Source organism: Triplophysa dalaica, chromosome 2, assembly GCF_015846415.1.
Source record: "Triplophysa dalaica isolate WHDGS20190420 chromosome 2, ASM1584641v1, whole genome shotgun sequence".
Classification (NCBI taxonomy): Eukaryota; Metazoa; Chordata; class Actinopteri; order Cypriniformes; family Nemacheilidae; genus Triplophysa; species Triplophysa dalaica.
Genome location: NC_079543.1, coordinates 2250210 through 2274000, shown reverse-complemented (window position 1 = coordinate 2274000; position 23791 = coordinate 2250210). Strand labels below are relative to the sequence as shown.

At 37.1% G+C, this 23791-nt stretch overlaps 2 protein-coding genes across 2 annotated transcripts in view; both read right to left on the bottom strand.

The window, feature by feature from the left end:
- Positions 1-9384, bottom strand: part of LOC130435860 (uncharacterized) — a 46726-nt gene extending 37342 nt beyond the window's left edge. The window contains 8 exon segments of the mRNA XM_056766725.1: positions 2792-2822; positions 2968-3128; positions 3331-3370; positions 4091-4178; positions 6470-6733; positions 6811-7053; positions 7134-7484; positions 9327-9384. Coding sequence (XP_056622703.1) covers positions 2792-2822; positions 2968-3128; positions 3331-3370; positions 4091-4178; positions 6470-6733; positions 6811-7053; positions 7134-7484; positions 9327-9384 — 1236 coding nt within the window.
- A 2362-nt stretch (positions 9385-11746) lies between these two features.
- LOC130437669 (B-cell receptor CD22-like) lies at positions 11747-17216 on the bottom strand. Its single transcript, XM_056769118.1, has 9 exons — positions 16947-17216; positions 15590-15681; positions 15029-15364; positions 14706-14948; positions 14365-14628; positions 14017-14104; positions 13715-13760; positions 12147-12319; positions 11747-11994 (listed from the first exon to the last, which is right to left on the bottom strand). Exons 2-9 carry the CDS (start codon positions 15648-15650, stop codon positions 11934-11936), a joined length of 1272 nt encoding a protein of 423 aa, XP_056625096.1. The 5' UTR covers positions 15651-15681; positions 16947-17216; the 3' UTR covers positions 11747-11933.
- Positions 17217-23791: the final 6575 nt, after the last annotated feature.

The following is a 23791-nucleotide window of genomic DNA, read 5'->3' as shown; positions in this document are numbered from 1 at the left end:
AGCCTGTATGGTGTCAACCCTGGCACAATCTTACATCACCCCACCACAGCCAGTGCATTTACCTGTAGAGGGGTGACGCCAACCAAATGTCAGTCACAAGGTTTCTCTTAACCGCCGTTCTGCAAAGACCCGCTAACATTAGCCTCAATGCTTCCAATAACACAGTCAACATCCCCACATACATGTTAGACGACCGGATGTAACACCGAGGCGAAAGATGCGGGACTAGTAGAATCATAACTCCTTTAACATGGGATATATATATATACACCCAATATCGACTGATAGGACCACTAATGACCAGATCCACCAATCGGCCCAAAGAAGATGTATCAGCCCTACCACACAGTGAACACTCCCTCAAAATAACTTTAAAATTGATTATGTAAAATAATTAAAGTATAGAATTATTATATAAAAAATTATAAAGCAAGCATGTATGTATAATGCATTATAAAAGTCGTTTTAATGCATTGTTATGTCTTATAAATAATTGTTATTACAGATAATACATTATAACCCTTAGCAATTGATTTTTACACTACACACATTAACTTTGTTATATTTTTTTACAACTACATATAATGCATTACAACACACATTAAGAAGAATTAAAATGCATTTTGCACTTTAATAACTCTTTATAATGCATTATACATACATGCTTCGAGGAATACCCAAACAGCTGCTCTGCTCTGGGTTACAAAACATCAAATGCATGATACATCAAGTGACGCATTTTATTCATAAATAGTTCACAAGTAACACAGAAAAGTTTATTGGTCAACTTTTAACCATTCAATATATAGTGTTAGTCAGTGTATGTGTTCATGTCCCTCAATTGGTAGAGGATTGTGCTAGTGAAACAAAGATCATGTGTTCAATCCCAGGTAAAGCACATACTGATAAAATGCCAGTATGGACTGAATGCACTGCGGACCAAACTAAAAGAGTCTGCCAATTGTGTAAATGTATATAAACAGATGTAACATGCGACATTGATAATTATGTTGTATTTTATTTTGATGTTAAAATGACTGAATGTAACTGATGGCTGCCGCATTGACTGTTCACTTATCTTTACACATACTGTATAAAAAGCAGAAGTCTGACAGAATTTAATTACATGTGACATAATGCACCAAGAATACAGTAAAATATATTTTTTGATGCTGTTCACTTTACTTGAACAAATCACTTTCATTTAACACGATTGTATAGGTCTCTAGCTCAAACTTGCACTAAAAAAAGAAGCTCTATGGTTTAACATGATTCAATCATCGACAGTGGTTCCACATGTTTGAGTCATGGTTTCTAAACATGAAATTAACAAGTAGGGAAAACATGAATGAATCAAGTAAACTCAACAAGATTAAATAACGATCACTTTTTTATTCTCTTTGCCACAGCAGATGTGCTGCGACACACACTTACAGTTAAAGATAACTTAACATTAAAGCTCAACAGTCAAGAGCCCAACTAAAGCAAACTGTAGACAGGTTCTTCGAAAGATTACAGATAATATATTCAGTTTAGACATCGGATATCACATAATATATTTGTCCCATGAATTTGAAAATGCTTAAAATGTTGCTCTTACCTATTTCACAACCGCTCAAAGCCAGTGCAAACTCTATATGAGTAAAATAAGAAAATGTCCACAAGTTCTGCCTCTCATCACGTGATTAACACATATTTTCAAACCAAGTGTTATTTCTGCTTTTTTCAAGAAAGTTAAAGGGATACTCCGGCCAAAAATGAAAGGAAATGACAAGTTCCTAACATGAATAAACATGAACATGAATAAAAGTCTTTGTTCGGTTGAACACAAACACAGATATTTTGGAATAATGTTAAAAAACAGTTCTGAGGCACCATTGACTCCCATTGTAGGAAAATTATAAATGGTAGTCAAATGTGCCCCAGAACTGTTTGTCCCACATTCCTAAAATATCTTCTTTTGTGTTCAACGGAACCAAAAAATATATATATATATTTTCCTACTATGGCAGTCAATGGTGGTTCAGAACTGTTGGTTGCTGACATTATTCCAAAATATCTCTCTTTTTGTTCAACTGAACAAAGACATTTCCACATGTCTGGAACAACTAGATGGTGAGTAATTCATGACAAAATTGTCATTTTGGGGTGGAGTTCCCCTTTAATATGGATATATATATTATTATAATTATTATATTAACAAGGTTTCAAAACCAAGTGCTACAGTTTATTTTGCTGGCTAGGCCTAGGATTAATAATCATTCCATAGTCACTAAATCAACATAAGCTTGCCAGTCTTGCTACAATTTCGTACAACGAATAAACTAAAAACTCGTTTTACAGCATTAGACTCTTATATTGTGACTATCAGAGGTGTATAGCAGATATGGCCATTTCAGTCCTGCAGAGTCTGAGTTGAGCTTCAACCCTCATGAAACACACCTGAAGCAGCTGATCAAGACTTTCAGCACCAGGGGTTTTCAACTCCAATCCTCTGGTCCCCTGACTAAAAGTCCATCTCTGGTTCTCACCCATGAGAAAGAGGAAATTAGTCTTCTAAAAGTTGATCTTTTTTGCCTCTACAACAGACCCATGTGTGTCAGCCTCCTCATGAGTGGGCTTTGAAAATATTAGAGTTCTCCACACTTAAATCTCTTTGCTTTGGATCAATCCTCACAGACTTCTGTCACTGGGACCTTACAGGTGACGGATAAACAAGAATGTGCAGCAACTCATGTAATGCACCTACATAGTAGTGATTTTATAGGTATTTTATTGTACTATAAATCACAGACTGATCCTCTATCATTTGAACATCAGATCTGTCAAATAAACACATAAGACATACTAGATAAACACACACATAACAACTCCAAGCAGCATTAAAGGTGAATAATATATTTGCACTTTATAGGAAATGGCTTAATTCTAAATGTCTTATTTTATGAATGTGTGAATATTATTCACCTCTCAGCCGCATCATGCTGTTGAACTGCAGAATTCTCATCTTCAGTCTCTTCTGATGTCTTCATGTCTTTAAGATGATGGACAGTAGCGTACTGAATCTCTTCAGTGTCTCTGAATTCAGTCTCTGAGACTTTTGTTGTTACAGTGGAATAAATATCGTCCTAGAAAACAAAAAAACAACAGCCTGTTATAAATAATAATATGAGACAAACGTAGTTCATTGAAGAATACACGCAGTTCAGATATACAGTAGATCTGCACTACAGCACAGTTAAACTCACAATCAATCATATATATGAGTTTCAAAAGGATTCTTCAGAATATCTCTACTGATCTGAGGTCAGTTTAGTGTGTAATGTTTACCTGCGTGTGTCTGATGTCATCAGGTCTATGTTTGCACTTCCTGTAATACAGAATTATATAAGCATTGACTTAAATTCAGTTTGATTTGAGTTGTTTTCGAGGGTCTAAGATATAAGACATGGGTTAAGAAGCGGTTCAGGGTGTGTTGTGATAGTTATCTGTGGCTTATCTGTGGATAGTTATCTGTGGTAGTGAGAAGTGCTCACTAAAACAGATGTACACAGATTTGTGAAGAATATTTGAGAGAAATAGGCCTTTTGTGTAAATAGAAAAAGTCTAAGATCTTTGAGCTCAGCTCATGAAAAAAGGGGGCAAAAACAAAAATGATGCGTTTATAATTTTTCTCAGTGTATAAAAAACGAATTAATCATAATTTTCCAACTTCAGAACAAAAATAGAATAAAGAGCCTAAAAATCAGTTTGACTAGTGATATGTAAACATCAAATATATTGTTCACCTGCTTTTGTCTGATGTCATCAGGCCTGTGTTTGCACTTCCTGTAACTAAACAAAATGAAATAAACGTTGAATTAAATTCAGCCTGGTATAAGCAATATTGATACATGTAGATTTAAGTATATCTGCATACAAAACATATTTTAAACATATTAACATGTATATGTTCACATTTTGTAAAATCATTATTTCTGCTGCTGTTGAGAGAAACGAATACCGAAGCGAACCTCAGTAATCTGTTTGTTTCAGCAAAGCTCAATAGATCCAGTTTGTTCTGTTGTGATAGTTTTGTGAATAAACTCACCACACAAAAACAAAGAAGAGAATGAAGATTAAACCTCCACATCCAGCTGTGACACCAGCAACCACATACAGAACTCTGTCATTTCCTCCTACAACATAAAAAGATATTTAGTGTGGTAATAATGTTGTACATTTCACATCTTTAGTCCGGCTTAAATAAATTCACATGGAGCTGTCGTAACAGTTCTGAATGATATAAAATGGCATGATGGGTGAAGAGAGATGAGGCAGCCATACTGTAAAGTCAATGAAAGACCATAGAACCATAAGTAGAAAAATTATGAATTTGGGTGGTCCTCAATAGTGATCCGACCAATTGTGAGGTTTCCTAAGACTCTATAGCACCACCACCAGGTAAAAAATTCACTTTTCAAATCATACCTTTTGAACCGTTTAATTAACAATAAATGTACTTAATAGATCTCATTTGACACATCGTTTCCATCACATTCCATATCTCACATTAAGACTCCGCCCATTACATTAGCGACAGTTTAAAAAAATTACAGTATTCGTTTTTTATTTGTTTCGTCTTTTGGGTTCAGAACATCTGCACAGAATTAAAAAATACTCCAAATACAAATTTACCAAAACAGATCCAAAATTGGTTCAGGTTACAGCCATTGTTCGAAAGAAGAAACTAAACTTGGTACTCTTTATAAGCCTCATGTCCAGGCTAAATTTGGAAATGTTCATCATATTATCATAATCTTGGTGTCCTCAGATTCCTTGGGTCATGCTTTATATGTTAACTCTAATTTTGGTGAGGACTGATGAATGGACTAGCTGACTAGTCGACATTAATGCTCTGATGCGACATCTAAAGTTTGATGACGATGACTGACCTAGAGGAGGGGTTCCTAAAGTATGGGTCGCAAGGTCGTGAGGTCACAAGATGATTTCCAGAAATATCTTTTTATTATAAGGTATAGCTTATGTTATCAATAAGAGTAACACAATATAAAAATCTTAGTTAAGTTATAAATAAAACCAGGTATATAAAAAGCCATCAGCCTCATAGGAATTTCCTCCCTCTCGATCGTGACCCCTGATATGCTTACATCACATTTACCACATTAGCAACCGCATTAGGTTCTGTGCAGCATGTCTATTTACAGCACCACATTAAACAGTCTCATGTGCACGCAGATTATTAATATCGACCAAAGACAGCTCAAGGAGGCCAGCGGAGGAGTTCGGAGAAGCGCCACAGTCAGAGAGGCCATCATCATCAGGTACAAAAATAGGCACATCCATCAACACTCCAATCAGTTTAAAGGGAAATTCGACATTCTGTAGTTATAGTTCCTAGTTTATGTATAACAACAAGTGAATTAATGAGTAAATAAATATAAAAAAAATATGTTAGACTCTGCTCTTTTGTTTTGTCATTATGGGCGTTTGGGTTGAATAGGTGCATTTTCGCATATCCGTGTAACGTTTGTATACTTTAACCACCTCCTATGATAGTGGGGGTCTCGAATCACTGGCACTGTTATTTTGGAGGTCGCCGAAGGAAAAGTTTGGGAATCCCTGACCTAGAGATCTATGAACAGGACGGAAAGTACCACTACTGGCAATAATATACAGGGGTGTCTTACCACCCACACACATCAAATCTTGTTGCAAATCTTTCCCTATCTCTTGTTTAATTTATTAATGATATCATTGATTAGTTGACGCGACCTTTACCACAAAACTTTTATTACATGAATCTGAGGTGGTTCAACCCTTGCTGTCCGCCATACTGAACTTCGTCATAATTTTTAAATCTTTTGAATGAAACAATATATCAAATATTTGGTAAGATTCATCAACAGTATGTTCTGAAGGTACCTGTAAAGTTTGAGGACAGCGCCATCTAGAGATATAATATATAACACTGTTTTACAAAATCACTATTTTCACTATGTCATTATATTACAGCATTTAAATTATTTGTTTGTTACTCTGTTTACAAATTTGTTCTGACTAAACTCATATAATCTTTCATACATGCTACTATTCCTAAAAATATTTTGTCAATATGTCTGTTTTTGTTTTGCTATTTAGCTTAATATGCTAATTGGTTGACATGCTAACATGTTATTTCAATGGACCCATCAGCTATCAGAATGACCAAAAGCTATGCTAGCCGTAAATTAGCTCAACATGTTAAATCATAATATCAAGTAAACTTATACAATATACATATATATATATATATATATGTGTTGCATTTACTGTATGTATTAATTTATCTTTAGTTATTTTTCTGTTTTACAATTTTTTCGCTCTTTTGGCTATGCTGTTAGTGCACCTTTGTCCTGTATTCAGCTGTATTTCTGCCTAATCCTGTTTGCCCTATCTTGTTTGACTGAATATAAAGACTGTTTCCTACCTTTAAGAGTGACTGATACAGCATCTGATCTCTGAGATCCAACTTCATTCTGAGCCACACAGTAAAACCATCCACTGAGACTTGAATTAAAGTTACTGATGCTGAACGTCTGTCCAGATCCAACAGATGATGTTTGATTCTCTTTAAACCAGCTGTAGATGTGAACAGGTGGATTTGATTCACTGCTGCAGGTCAGATTCACTGAATCACCCTCCACTATTACACCAGAAGAACTGATGGAGATCACAGGTTTATCTGGAGGATCTATTGAGAGATTATATTCAGTATATCAGTGATAAATCATCTTAAGTGAATAATGAAAGAATTGAGAATGAACTTACAGATGACATTGAGACGTCGAGGAGGTGATGTGAGATTGTGTCCCTGTACAGCACAGCTATAGTCACCTGCATTCTCTCTTCTAACTGACGGCAGGATGAGTTTCTTGTTTGTGTCATTTAATGTCTGTGTGTTTCTAAACCAGATGAATGTTGATGTGTCAGTCAGACTGCATCTGCTTTTACATGTCAGAGTCACTGAATGTCCCACCATCACTCTCTCACATTCAGACTCCACCTGAAGATCTGAACACAACACAACACTGATCCTCCTCATGTCATTCAACACATCACATTATTATCATCAAACACTCATTCACTCTCACCTGTGACATCAAGAGTCACTCCAGGTTTACCGATCCATTTCCCTTTATCTTTATCAGTGATGAATCTAAAATAGTACTCGTGTGAATCTGTGTGTCTCACATCAGTCAGTCTGACTCTGCAGTTGTGCTGTTTATCTCCCAGAAACCGAATCCTCTCACTGTATTCAGAGTCCTTAGACAGATCTGGAGAATCTTTACCTCTAACAGCAATGTTGGTCCAGAACACTTCTTTGATCTTATGTCCAGTAGGGTACTTATAACTACAGTTTATTGTCACTGTTGAGTCCTTTAGTGCACAGATGTGTGAAGAGCTGTAAGTGACACTCCAACTATCATCAGCACTATAAACTCCTGAAACACACAAATCACAATGAATACAATAACAAAAATGTAAATCCGGAAACATGGAAGAACAAAAACAAGCAAACTATGACATCTGGGAAACCATTATAGTCGCCAAACGACAATACAAAAATAAAATAGACGGACCGTTTAAAATCCGCAATGCAAGAAGCATGTTTCAGGGCAATGATTATATATCACAGACTGTAAACAAAACAAAACCGCCGCTGTGAACATTGCCACCTCTCTTCCGGACGAGCTCTATGAGTTCTACGGCCATTTTGAAGCTCATAATACCGCTCACGCAGAGAGAGATTTCATACGGATCCACTGATGATTCCATTGCTTTCAAACTACACACTGCTCTCTCCCATCTGGACACTAATAACGCCGATGTGAGTACGCTATTCGTGGACTTCAGCTTAGCATTTAACACCATGGCACCTGCTAGGCTTGTTGTGAAACTCCAGACTGGGTCTAAACAAATCTTTGTGCAGCTTGTTCCTGGACTTCGTGTCAGGCAGACGTCAGGTGGTCAGAATGGGTCACATAACCGCTGGTCCTTTTCCTGCCAGGAAAACCACCTCTCACTCAACATCAACAAAACCAAGGAGTCATTGGTGGATTTCAGGAGAAAGAAGAGAGAACACACCCCATCATCATTGACGGGCCACCTGTGGAGTGGGTCGGCAGCTTTAAGTTTTTAGGAGTCCACATCTCTTAAGACCTCACATGGTCTGCTCACACAGACGCAGTGCTGAAGAAGACACAACAATGACTCTTTTTTCCTCAGACGGTCTGAGGAAATATGGAATGAGTCCCCACATCCTCCACTCATTCTACACCTGCACTGTGGAAAGAATCTTGTCGGGCTGCATCACTGCCTGGTATGGAAACATCAACATCATCTAAAAAGGATAGTGCGAACTACCCGTCACACTGTAGGAGGTGAGCTTCCCTCCCTCCAGCACATCTACACCAGGCGGTGCGTGAGGAAAGCCTGGAGAATCATAAGTGACTCCAGCCACCCAATACATGGACTTTTCTCCCTGCTGCCCTCAGGTAGACAGTTACGCAATATCCGATCACGCCAAGCCGACTGAGCGACAGCTTTTTTCTTCAGACTATCAGGCTGCTGAACACTCAGAACTGACACTCGCACAACACACCTCTCTGTCTACAGTGAGGGAAATAATTATTTGATCTCCTGCTGATTTTGTAAGTTTGCCTGCTTACAAAGAAATAAAGGGTCAATAAATTTATTTTAGAGACAAAATACGTTTGTTTTAGAAACTGATACAGACAAATTATTAAAAAATAGGGTATTTTTTTATAATGGTTATAAATTGATATTCCTTTCCAGTCAGCCAACTACGTATTCGATCCCCGAGCAAAGCAACTTTGTCCTTGGTGGAGAAACCGTTATTTGCAAGCACAGAGGCAAGACATTTCTGATAGTTGGTCATCAGGTATCTGCAAGCACTCTGTGCATTGAGCAATATGTGTATTATGTTGTATATTTTTTGTATATTATTGTTTTATTTTAGTCTTTATGCTGTATATGAAGGTATACTGTTATTGGTAAAATGTCTAAATGTGTATAATGCTATTTGTTAAACGTGTATTGTAAACGTGTACATTATAATATATACTGTATAGTTCAGTTGTATTCTGCACTATCTGGAGCACGCTCCCAAGCTCTTCACTCACCACGGCACAATAAAAGTGATTTAATATGAACAGCAGCTTCTGCAAATAAAACAGTGCGACGCTACAGTAAAACACTGATAAATTCAAAGCGTAAGTTCATAATGATAATGAATGTGAAGTCATATAATATCTGCCACTCACCGTGAATCATGAGGAGAAAGATCAGAGAGGGAGGAGTCATTATGATTGACATCACCATAGCCAAACCTACATACAACACATGATGAAGCGTCAGGACACACTTAGCAAGTGCAATCATATAAGGTTAATTAATGTGGTGTGATAGTATGTGATAAAAAAAGCAGTTTTTCAAAATACATGACTTTGGAGTTTTCACCAGTAAAATATGCAACACCAAGTTTTACTACGAAACTATATGTTATTTATACATTACCTTTATAAGTAGTTGTATCTTGCTAGACCCAGGCAAAAAGTCTCATGATATATCTAGATCGTGATGGATTATGGGAAACACTTAACCCTGAGTACCGCTTGGAACCAGTATCCAACATAGTGCTGGTTAAGTGTGTGTTAAGCGCACTTTGGCATTTTTAAGACATTGGACAGACTTACGCTCTTACTTCCTGTCGCGTGTATGTGCTCTCAAGTGGCCAAGTGGGGGTATTTGGACCTGCCTTTATCCTATGGTTTGTTGGTTGTATAAAATGTCACAGTATAGCTCACACTATATTCTATATACTATATACATTGACCAAGAAACTGGTTATCCGGATTGAGTCTTTATATTTTATATTTAATAATAATAAAAAAAAAAATGTCAAACTATGTTCACAAAGACCAAAGAAACATTTAGCTAAAATAATATTGTTTGTTTAGTGTTTCCAGAGAAAAGTCTTGAGGTAATGCTATACCATAATCTTACTAGTATTCATAGTCTATGTTTCAGTTGCATCAGTTCTTTCTAATGTTAAAAGAAATTTCACAAGAACTTGTTACGAAAGTCATGTACAGTCTACAAATTCTGGGTTGTGTCATAGTTGCATAAAATACAGTTAATTTAAACCAACTGTTGGGTTTGTCCATATTTTCTCCAACTGTGGGTTGAACGAACAAGCCTTTTACAGTGTACGACAACAAAGAACGTTCTCATGTGTTAAATTCACAACATTTTATACCTGTGGCCTCAAAGACATCAAAAATAAGTAACGTGACATTATTTAAAGCTTGTTAGAGATTCTGATCAATTCTGATATGAAAAAAATCATGCAGTATCAACCTTCTAAAGTTTGGAAACAGAATATAGAGGGTAAAGATGAAAAAGAGAGCTGCTCTTACCTTCACATGCTTACAGACTTCATTAGAAATGATGGAGTTTGAAGCATCACTGTGGTTTTCAGCTTTTGAACCGTTGTGGTTTACACATTTTGTCAATGGTGCTCAAATGGTCTACAGTAAATGATCCTGAACCAGCTGAGACCTGCAAACCATCTTAGACACGCAACCCATCTTTCTTTCTCCTGGTGGGTAATGTTAAAAAACATATTAATATGTTTAACTCTAAAATACTTCTTTGTTATTCTACACAGTAAAATGTAGGTCATTGGAGGGGGGTAGACATGGAGACCACTTCCTCTCTTCCTCTCTAAAGCTTTTCAGCAAACCTTCTCTTCCTCTGTCAGTCACTTTAAATATTTCATGTGTTTTATCTCTAAACTACTATCTCTTATTTGTATTTACACTAGAGAGAGAGAGAGATGACTTGATAAAGTTGACTTCCTGTTGACATGTTTTTGTGTGACGCTCGTGAGAAAGAGCAAATTAGCCTCTTAAAACTGATCTATTACTTTGCCTCAGCAGATGACTTGCATGTATCAACATCCTTATATCTGAGATCTCAACTTCACTGGGTTTGGCGTGAGATGTCGAAAGTATGTCAAGGTAGTTAATAAAGAGTTAAGAACTTAAAATAATTCCTCATTCTTTAAACGATGCCTACAAACATTTTCGTGGATGTTATTAATATGACCTGTGCTAGCTGTATGTTTAAACATGTTGACATCATATCAAACATGATATCAATGTGCTTCCATCTGCTAGGTTTGTGTGACAACATATTAACGTTTTTTAACATTCAGGCTAAAACTTGATATGCTGTGTCAAATCATTTTAGCTTCATGATAAAGTGTGTTAGCATGCTAAACGTCTTACTTATTTTAAACTTTCTAGGCCAGACATAGTCAGGCCAACAACGTTTGTCCTTCAATTTTAAGTATTATTTGTCTGTCTCATGTTGGCACACTTTATCAGATCAAACACTAAATATAGATCCTGGATCAAGTCATGTAGCATTAGGCTACTTAAACACATACCGTCAAACTTATGTTAGACAGGTCAACCTTGTTGCTTAACATAGAATCCAAAACATAATGCACAAAAGCAAAAAAAAGATCAGACTTCAGGTGTTGATACTTTCAATACTGATGATTTTATTGAGAGGATTAAACCCTTGATTCTATAAAAAAGTATTATCTAGCACAAAAAAATTTAAATATTAAAAAAGTGTCTAAAAAGCATTTCTTGAAGCACCAAAATAGTAAATAACAAATGTGAACAAGAACAGAAATAAAAAGTGTCAAACATTACAGACATTATCTTAAATTATAATCTGCAGTTATCATACACAGAGCAAATGTGACACTATAACCTCTTTTGAAAAGCTTCCAGTAAACTAAACTAAGCCAAAAACAAAACCATCAAGTTTTTTTTTCCTGGGTCCATAGATCCAGATCATTTGCATTTGACTGTACTGTAAATCACAGACTGATCCTCCATTGTTTGGACATCAGATCTGTCAAATAAAATACATGAGACATATGAGATAAACAAACACAACACTACAATTCAAGCAACAATGGAGTTGATAATACATTTGTAAGGATGCATAGATGCTTGTTAAACTCTTTCTGTTTTATTATTTTCTGAATGTGAAAGATCATTCACCTCTCAGACGCATCGAGCTGTTGAATTGCAGAATTCTCATAGACGTCTTCAGTCTCTTCTGATGTCTTCATGTCTTTGAATCTTAGATGCCGGACAGTTGCGTACTGGATCTCTTCAGGATCTCTTGATTCAGACCCTGAGACTCTCGCTGTTACAGTGGAATGTATAATATCCTACAATGAGAGAAAACAAAATACTGAACTACAACTTTACATAATTATTTATTACACGGCTCATTGGAATGCTTGATTCTGATTGGCCAGTCACGAAATTATAGATAACAACCTCACAAAACTCATAACTGACAGTTACATGGATGCACCAAATGAAATATAAATATGTCTTTTAATAACATATATAACATTATATTTACAAACGACTAAGCCAAATTGCCTGTTTGTGACATTTGAACGTCGTTTCTTACCTAAAAACCAAAAGTGAACGGCCTTTCCTCACGGTAGGTCAGCAATCGGTAAAAACATTTCGTATGTCATATCCAGTTTTATCTCCTGTGCCAAGTAACTATTTATGTGACATAGGCTGACCACATTAAGAGGCCACTCTGTGCAGTTTCATCACACAGCACAATGCCACAGATGTCGTAAGTTTTGAGGGAGCGTGCAATTGGCATGCTGACTTCAGGAATGTCCACCAAAGCTGTTGCCCTTGAATTGAATGTTCATTTATCTCCCATAAACCGTCTCCAAAGGCTTTTCAGAGAATTTGGAAGTACATCCAACCAGCCTCACAACCGTAGACCAAGTGTAACCACGCCAGCCCAGGACCTCCACATCCAGCATCTACACCTCCAAGATCGTCTGAAACCATCCACCGGAACAGCTGCTGCAAGAATCGGTTTGCATAACCAAAGAATTTCTGCACAAACTATCAGAAACCGTCTCAGGGAAGCTCATCTGCATGCTCATCGTCCTCGTCGGGGTCTCGACCTGACTGCCGTCGTTGTTGTCACTGACTTGAGTGGGCAAATACTCACATTGGATGGCGTCTGGCACTTTGGAGAGGTGTTCTCTTCATGGCTGAATCTAGGATTTCACTGTACTGGGCTGATGGCAGACAGCGTGTATGGCATCGTGTGGGTGAGCGCTTGCTGATTTCAACGTGGTGGATCGAGTGGCCCATGGTTGCGGTGGGACCCCCGGACCCCTCCAATACAGTAAAACTGCACATTTTAGAGTGGTCTCTTATCTAGTCAAGCCTAAGGCACACCTGTGCAATAATCATGATGTCTAATCAGCATCTTGATACGCCACACCTGTGAGGTGGATAGATTATCTCGGCAAAAGAGAAGTGCTCACTAAAACAGATGTACACAGATTTGTGAAGAATATTTGAGAGAAATAGGCCTTTTGTGTAAATAGAAAAAGTCTAAGATCTTTGAGCTCAGCTCATGAAAAAAGGGGGCAAAAACAAAAATGATGCGTTTATAATTTTTCTCAGTGTATAAAAAACGAATTAATCATAATTTTCCAACTTCAGAACAAAAATAGAATAAAGAGCCTAAAAATCAGTTTGACTAGTGATATGTAAACATCAAATATATTGTTCACCTGCTTTTGTCTGATGTCATCAGGCCTGTGTTTGCACTTCCTGTAACTAAACAAAATGAAATAAACGTTGAATTAAATTCAGCCTGGTATAAGCAATATTGATACATGTAGATTTAAGTATATCTGCATACAAAACATATTTTAAACATATTAACATGTATATGTTCACATTTTGTAAAATCATTATTTCTGCTGCTGTTGAGAGAAACGAATACCGAAGCGAACCTCAGTAATCTGTTTGTTTCAGCAAAGCTCAATAGATCCAGTTTGTTCTGTTGTGATAGTTTTGTGAATAAACTCACCACACAAACACAACGATGAGAATGAAGATTAAACCTCCACAACCAGTCGCAACGCCAGCAACCACATACAGAACTCTGTCATTTCCTCCTACAACATGAAAAATGGTCAAATGTTATAAAGTTAAAGTAATGCTGATGTATATTTAACCATATATTTATTACACCACATAATTCCCTCTACCAAAAAACTGAACACGCAGCTCTAAAGCTGAATACATAAGTTGTGTCTAGAATGCTCCGTGATAATCACTGTAAATGCGGCACATTTCCCCATAATAAAAGATTTCAAAGGGGAAAATGGTTACAGATGACTTACAAATCGAAAAACATTGATTCACCGATTCTCACCTTTAACAGTGAGTGAAACATCATCTGATCTCTGAGATCCAACTTCATTCTGAGCCACACAGTAAAACCATCCACTGAGACTTGAATTAAAGTTACTGATGCTGAACGTCTGACCAGATCCAACAGATGATGTTTGATTCTCTTTAAACCAGCTGTAGATGTGAACAGGTGGATTTGATTCACTGCTGCAGGTCAGATTCACTGAATCACCCTCCACTATTACACCAGAAGAACTGATGGAGATCACAGGTTTATCTGGAGGATCTATTGAGAGATTATATTCAGTATATCAGTGATAAATCGTCTTAAGTGAATAATGAAAGAATTGAGAGTGAACTTACAGATGACATTGAGACGTTGAGGAGGTGATGTGAGATTGTGTCCCTGTACAGCACAGCTATAGTCACCTGCATTCTCTCTTCTAACTGACGGCAGGATGAGTTTCTTGTTTGTGTCATTTAATGTCTGTGTGTTTCTAAACCAGATGAATGTTGATGTGTCAGTCAGACTGCATCTGCTTTTACATGTCAGATTCACTGAATGTCCCTCGTTCACTCTCTCACCTTCAGACTCCACCTGAAGATCTGAACACAACACAACACTGATCCTCCTCATGTCATTCAACACATCACATTATTATCATCAAACACTCATTCACTCTCACCTGTGACATCAAGAGTCACTCCAGGTGCACCAGTCCATTTATCTTTATCAGTGATGAATCTGAAATAGTACTCGTGTGAATCTGTGTGTCTCACATCAGTCAGTCTGACGCTGCAGTCGTGCTGTTTATCTCCCAGATACTGAATCCTCTCACTGTATTCAGAGTCCTTAAACAAATTTGGAGGATCAGAACTGTCAGTGTTGGTCCAGAACACTTCTGTGATCTTATATCCAGTAGGGTATTTGTAAGTGCAGTTTATTGTCACTGTTGAGTCCTTTAGTGCACAGATGTGTGAAGAGCTGTAAGTCACACTCCAACTATCAGCACTATAAACTCCTGAAAGAGACAAAAGCAGCAGTTTCTGTGAATACAACACCAGTTCTGATAAAAGTGTGAAGATATTTTTCTCACAGTTGTGGTTGAAGAAAAGCAGAACTGAACAACTGTTGCGCGACAGACAGAAAACACAAACTCAATGATGACTACTGAACAAATACTAAAGAGATGATAAAGATGTGTTGATCACACGACTGAAGTGATGATGTGGCATCAGTTACTCACCTTGAATCATGAGAAGAAGAATCAGTGGAAGAGGAGGAGCCATTCTGACTGACATCACCATAGCAAAGACACAACCAGTCAACACTCACTCACTGTCACATTAAAAAAGATGATTTGAAAACTTTAAATACGTTCATTATTATATAAAACATTATAAAGCAAACAGCTGTTCTGATCTGGGTTCCAAATCATCAAATCCAAGATACATAAAGTGACACATTTTATCCATAAGTAGTTCATTGGTAATACAGGAACATTTCATGGTCAAGTTTTCAAAAGTATTCAACATACAGTGTTAGTCAGTGTTTGTGTTCTTGTAGTTCAATTGGTAGAGTACCACACAAGCAACACAAAGATCATGTGTTCAATCACAGGTAAAGCACGGGTAGCTCCAGTCAGTTTGATTACATTTAAAATTAACTGACAAAATAATCGTCATTTTCACCTGTTTGATCTAAAATTACACTGTAAACATCAATAAAATCTTTGACTTGGCAAATAATCATGGTATAAGCGGGATAATCCACGGCTAGCAATCCATTCAAGGATTTTAATGCATGACATGAGGCGAAGAACCACCCGCGAGAAGCAGAGAAACAAACCTGAGTGATTATTATCTTGTATTTCATTTTGATGATAAATTGACTGATTCAAGAAAAATTTGACAGCTAAGTGTTTATAGGAATATACAACACAAAAGAGTGCAGTTAGAGCAAAGTGCAAGAAAGAGCTTTAGGAAAAAGCTCTTTGCACTTCATGGACTTTTAAAAAGCTTCATGTACTTTTGCTGTAAAGTACATGAAGATGATCTTACAAGACAAGAAATGTTCAAAAACCAAAGAACAATATAAACTGTCTTTAACACAATGCAGTACACAACTGCACAAATGACATTTACATTCAGGCATTTAGCAGATGCTTTTATCCAAAGCGATTTACAGAGAAGAAAAAGGAAACAATGCAGTTACAGTAAGCGATTTGTCAATAGGAGGCAATTAAAAAAAAAATAGGGCATCCTCTGCACCTTTGGCCCGATTTTGAATTCCATATTTTCCGCTAAAATACAGAACAGTGTGTACACGTGCTACAGTTTACTGGATACAGAATAGTGAAATTTATAGTTGTCAGAAAAATGTTGAATTGTTTCATGAATTGTGTGTTTGCAATCGATAAAACTGTAATTAGATTTGACCTAATGTGGCACCAAGACTACAGTGAAATATTTTGTTTTTAAACATTTGAATGCTGTAGACAGGTTCTTCGAAAGATTACAGATAATATATTCAGATTAGACATCGGATTACACATAATATATTTTGCCTAAGAATTTAAAAATACTTAAAAATGTTGCTCTTACCTATTTCACAACCGCTCAATGCCAGTGCAAACTCTATATGAGTAAAACATGAAAATGAATGTCCACAAGATCTGCCTCTCATCACGTGATTAACACATATTTCCAACCAAAGTATTATTTCTGCTTTTTTAAAGAAAGTTATGATGTTTTCACAGGCAACAATTGTCTCTGTGGCCATCTGAAGAAGAAAACTGTTGTTTCTGATAGTCAATCAGTGTCTTGAAAAACCGCAGCACTCTTGATCTCCCACCATCACAGACGATAGTGGAGGTTAACGTGATGGCCGAATGTTTACAACAAAATACAAGAGCTGCTTTGGCAAGATCCAACACACTTCCTCAAAGAAGTTCACATCATCGAACGCAAAAGCACATGCACATAGAACGTAAGATGCAGAAGAGGTTGTGCAAGACTTCAATGATCTTTGCAATTAAAGTTAACCATCATGTTTTACCAATAAGCATCTCTGCTGACATAATATGAAAGACAATCTTCGGTGTCAAATAGGATCAGAATATGTCTGATTATAAGCATTCTTCAAAATATCTTTCTCCATATTCATTAGAACAAAGACATTTATACAGATTAGGAATGACTCGAAGGTGAGTCAATGATGACAGAATTGTCATTTTTGGGTGAAGGATCCCTTTAATCTGGAAAAACAATGAGCAATTAACAAGGCTTGACAACAAACGTGCAACAGTTAATTTCCAGTTAAAACAGTTAGGCCTAGAATTAATAATCGTCCCATACTCAATAAATCAACATAAGCTTTTCCATTCTTGCTAAAGTTTCGTTAAACGAATAAAGTAAGAACTAGTTTTACAGCTTTAGAATCTTATATTGTGGCTATAATGCATTCAAGACAATTAACCAATTCACGATCAACTCACTTCGGCTACATTAATCTTCTGATAAAAAAACACAATTGTTTTTAATGTTAAACAAAAAAAAAAGATTTACATTTGATACTCACTCCCCTGCAAGCATAATCCTGAGCTGGCACTTTACAGGCCCACTTAGTGCTAGCCTAAGGACCCGTGCAGAATTTGCTCACTGGCTAAACTTGACCCCTTAGTATTGACCCCACACCATACCAGCATATGGTGCGTTTAGCGCCACCAGCAGAAAGGGAATGCAGAGGCTGTACAGTATGGCTAATATTATTAAATATGACTTTAATTTTTACTATAAACTTTTGTAAAGATTTTGATCAACAAAAGACCAACAAGGTTTTTCTGAGGTCCAAAACTCCAGATCCCTTGTATTGGACGATACTATAAATCACAGACTGATCCTCCACCATCAGATCTGTAAAATAGACACATGACAACAAAAAGCAACACTGAACCTGAATTTTTTTTTGTACTTTATTAGAAATGGTTTAATTCTAATTGTTGTAATATTTTATGAATGTGTGAATATTATTGTCACGAACTGCTTTGAGGCTTGACAGGTTGAGGATCTAAATGCAGCTTTGTTCAAAGGAGAACAGGCACAAACAGGCAATGAGTTCAGGGCAGGCAGCAAACAATCAGAAACGGGGTCACAGGCACACATACAGAAATCTGACATTTCCTCCTTCAACAAGAAAATATATTTAGTGTGCAATAGTGTCACCATAAATTAAGCCAGACCAGTCCGTCTGCGTTTAATAAATGAACATGATGCTGAAAGAAACTGTTTTCAATTGATTAAAATGACACGATGGATCAAGAGAGATGAGGTGACCATTCTGAGTCGATAAAACTCTCTGAATAAAGCCGTATGGTTCGCTGTCTTTTTACAAGTATTTTTGTTTGTACTTGCAGTGAAATAGAAAAACATGCCATTGTCAATCACAGTTGATCCAAGATGGTAGAATTGACGTCCACTGTATGACAGCTATGTTGTTGCTATTCTTTCGTGACACAATAAAACTAACTATTTTGAACTTATAAAAGGTAAGTGGAATTGTTAGTGTGATGAAATATGGGCAACACTTTACGTTAAGGTACCCTTGATGAAGCATTTATAAACACGTTCATTAATGATTAATAAGTCATTTACAAATGCATTATAAAGCGGTTATGACTGCATGAACAAAAAAAGGGGGTTCTAACGGGATTCCTGCCAAATAGTGAGCAGCTATTAGAAAAACAAAATAACACCCTACAATGTCCAGTCCTACGGCCTGCAAACAACATCAAGATAATGAATCTGCTTTCGAATCAAATAAATAACGGCCCGGTGATCACGTCCAAGTCACACCGCAGAACACGTAGAGGCACAATATAAAACAGGAATCTTTATAAATCGAGCGCAAAAATCTTCGATATCAAACCACAACAATGAAAAGGGTGGCTTGCCCACTTCAGGTGGGTGGAGAGTTCCTGCCTCAAGCGGAGGAGTTCAAGTATCTGGTGGTCTTGTTCACGAGTGAGGGAAGGATGGAACGGGAGATTGACAGACGGATCGGTGCAGCTTCTGCAGTAATGCGGTCGATGTAGCGGCCTGTCGTTGTGAAGAAGGAGCTGAGCCGCAAGGCGAAGCTCTCTGTCAATCTACGTTTCCACTCTCACCTACGGTCATGAGCTGTGGGTCATAACCGAAAGGTCAAGATCCCGGATACAGACGGCCGAAATGAGCTTTCTCCGCAGGGTGGCTGGGCGATCCCTTAGAGATAGGGCGTGAGGCTCGGTCACTCGTGAGATCCAACTGCATTCTGAGCCACACAGTAAAACCATCCACTGAGACTTGAATTAAAGTTACTGATGCTGAACGTCTGTCCAGATCCAACAGATGATGTTTGATTCTCTTTAAACCAGCTGTAGATGTGAACAGGTGGATTTGATTCACTGCTGCAGGTCAGATTCACTGAATCACCCTCCACTATTACACCAGAAGAACTGATGGAGATCACAGGTTTATCTGGAGGATCTATTGAGGGATCATATTCAGTATATCAGTGTGAATTTACAGATGATATTGAGACGTCGAGGAGGTGATGTGAGTTTGTGTCACTTTACACTGATCCTCCTCATGTCATTCAACACATCACATTATTATCATCAAACACTCATTCACTCTCACCTGTGACATCAAGAGTCACTCCAGGTTTACCAGTCCATTTATCTTTATCAGTGATGAATCTGAAATAGTACTTGCGTGAATCTGTGTGTCTCACATCAGTCAGTCTGACGCTGCAGTCGTGCTGTTTATCTCCCAGATACTGAATCCTTTCACTGTATTCAGAGTCATTAAACAGATTTGGAGGATCAGAACTGTCAGTGTTGGTCCAGAACACTTCTGTGATCTGATGTCCAGTAGGGTATTTATAAGTGCAGTTTATTGTCACTGTTGAGTCCTTTAGTGCACAGATGTGTGAAGAGCTGTAAGTCACACCCCAACCATCATCAGCACTATAAACTCCTGAAACACACAAATCACAATAGATACAATAAATACAGTTTCTGCAAATAAAAAGTACAACACTACAGTAAATTCAATTTTTGACTGAAAACAAAATGAAAGTTTTGTTCATAATAATGAATATGAAACATCAGTGAGTCAGAGGGGGAGGAGCCAATATGTTAATATATTAAAAAATAAGCAAATTTTCACTAAAACTCTTGTTTGTTTTCGTGTTTCCAGAGAAAAGTCTCAAGTAAATGCAAGTATTCATAATCTATGTTTCAGTTGCATCAGTTCCTTTAATGTTAAAAGAAATTGCACAAGAACTTGTTACGACATGATGTACAGTCTACAAAATGATGGGTTGTGTCATAGTTGCATAGTTAATTTAAACCAACTGTTGGGTTTGTCCATATTTTCTCCAACTATGGGTTGAATGACCCAGCATTTTCAGTGTATGACAACCTCTCATGTGTGAAATTCACAATGTTTTGTACTTGTGGCCTCAGAGACATCCAAAACAAGTAATGTGACATTATTTAAAGTCATTTAAAGCTTGTAACAGATTCTGATCAGTTCTGATATGATACAAAGTCATCCAGTGTTAACATTTGAAAGTTTGGAAACAGAACATGCAGGATAAAGATGAAAAAGAGAGCTGCTCTTACCTTCACATGCTTACAGACTTCATTAGAAATGATGGAGTTTGAAGCATCACTGTGGTTTTCAGCTTTTGAACCGTTGTGGTTTACACATTGTGTCAATGGTGCTCAAATGGTCTACAGTAAATGATCCTGAACCAGCTGAGACCTGCAAACCATCTTAGACACGCAACCCATCTTTCTTTCTCCTGGTAGGGTAATATTAAAAAATAGGCTATATGAATACGTTTGACTTTATTATTGTATGTACATTGAAAAATTTGAAGGAAGGTAGACACATAGGGTAGAACACTTCCTCTCTTCATCTCTAAAGTTTTTCACCAAACTTCCTCTTCCTCTGTCAGTCACTCTAAATGTGTCATGTGTCTTATCTCTATACTACCTCTTACTTATATTTACACTAGAGAGAGAGAGATGACTTGATAAACTTGATCTCTTGTTGACATGTTGTTGTGTGACGCCCTTGAGAAATTAGCCTTTAAAAACGGATCTATTACTTTGCCTCTACAGATGACTTGCACGTATCTACCTCCTGATATCTGAGGTTTCAACCTCACTGGGTTTGGCGTAAGAAAATTATGCCGATTGTGTGACATCACAGCCAGAATCTCATTATTGTCATTTCAGCCACCAGAGGGCTCAGAGGACATTAAATGCAGTTTTTACTTACATTTATTCACTTTTTATTATGTTGTAAAATCCTATTCTAAAATCCTATTTAAGCGTATTTAGAAACCACAATTTCTACACCAAACTATGTCAAATATTCAATAAAGATTTATAGATCGGGTCTCATGCTATGTCATGCATTCTGACTTTTTTACAATGTTAAACGTAATGGCTTCTCACGCTTAACGCGGTCAACTTGTTAAAAAATTTGTTGGAAGAATGACGTAGTATTTCAGAACTTGACAAACTCCCCCAGCGCTCCAACTTGTTTGGGAAGTTTTTATAATTCTGGATCATCAAAGGGATCCGATTCCTTTCATCGGCGATTCTCATGAGGCAACCGTTGAAAGAAACCCGCATACTATCAAGTTTATCTGTGCTGCGTCATTACTCTTGCGATAGTGAAGTTTAGATGTGTCTGTTTGTTCACGCCATTTCAGTGATGGATGTATAACGCTGAATTTGAAGATCGTTTAAAACAAATAGATGGCGTGGTCCCATGCTAAGAGATGCGGGATATGAACTGCTCGCGGTAAGTCAAAGTAAGTCAAACGTCTGTTTGTTGGCAATGGGCATGTTCGTGCAAAATGTACAAAAGATGATAATGACAAAATGTGTTAGCATGCTATTCTTACATGTTAGACGGTAAACGAAAGCATTTCAAACTGTTTAAAACTTTCCAGGCCAGACATAGTTAGGTGGTTTGTGAATTGTTTTATGTCATATTGCTACACTTTATCAAGCTGACCGCTGAGATCACACACTAAATACAACAGCTGCTCAATAAGATCCTGGCTGTATTCATGTATGCTCTGCTCTTGGCCTAAAAGACCACCACTGGTTGGGCACCCCATATCTTCACTCACTAATACAGACTTGTGTATCCGCCTGATCCAAACACCCTGTTAATGACCGATGTCTTGTAGTGCCATCCCAAAAAGGGAAAACATTATACTCAGGTACTTTCTCTGGATCGGACCTTCTCTAGATTGGCTCCACCTTTGTGGAATGATCTACCCGCTGCTACAAGATCAGCAGATTCTGCAGCCATCTTTAAGAATCGTCTGAAAACACATCTCTTCCATCAGCACCTGACCGATTAGTTCTGACTTCTGTTTCTTTTCAAACACTTTTATATCCTTAAAAAAAAACTTAGCTCTGTATACTGTTGTAGGCTATATGAGACCAGTTTTAGTGCGCTTATGCTTTTTGTTTTCCTTATGTTGTTCCAATTGCTTCTACTGTTTACCGCATTTTATTTCCGTATTATTGTTAATTTATTTTGATTTAAGTGGTTTAAATGTTCGCCAGTTCACGCCTCCTTCCTTCCTTTTATTGAACTGTGTTACAGTAGCATTACAGTTCCGTCAAACTTATATGTTTAATAGGTCGACCTTGTTGCTTCACACAGGACAAAATTGAGTTTTCTCAAAGGGGCCATGATCACAACATGCTGACACATCTAAATCATAATTCATAAAAGCAATGATAACATCAGACTTCAAGTGTTGATACTTTCAATACTGATGATTTTATTGAGAGGATTAAAACCTTAATTCTATAAAAAAGCATTATAAAGCACTTAAAAAATCTAAAATTTAAAAAGTATCAAAAATGCGTTTCTAAAAGCACCAAAATAGTAAATAACAAATTTGAACAAGAACGGAATAAAAAGTGTCAAACATTACAGACATTATCATAAGTTATATGCAGAAGTTATCGTATACTGTGCAAATGTGACACTATAACCTCTTTTGAAAAGCTTCCAGTAAACTAAACTAAGCCAAAAACAAAACCATCAAGTTTTTTTTTCCTGGGTCCATAGATCCAGATCATTTGCATTTGACTGTACTGTAAATCACAGACTGATCCTCCATTGTTTGAGCATCAGATCTGTCAAATAAAATACATGAGACATATGAGATAAACAAACACAACACTACAACTCAAGCAACAATGGAGTTGATAATACATTTGTAAGGATGCATAGATGCTTGTTAAACTCTTTCTGTTTTATTATTTTCTGAATGTGTGAAAGATTAATCACCTCTCAGACGCATCGAGCTGTTGAACTGCAGAATTCTCATAGACGTCTTCAGTCTCTTCTGATGTCTTCATGTC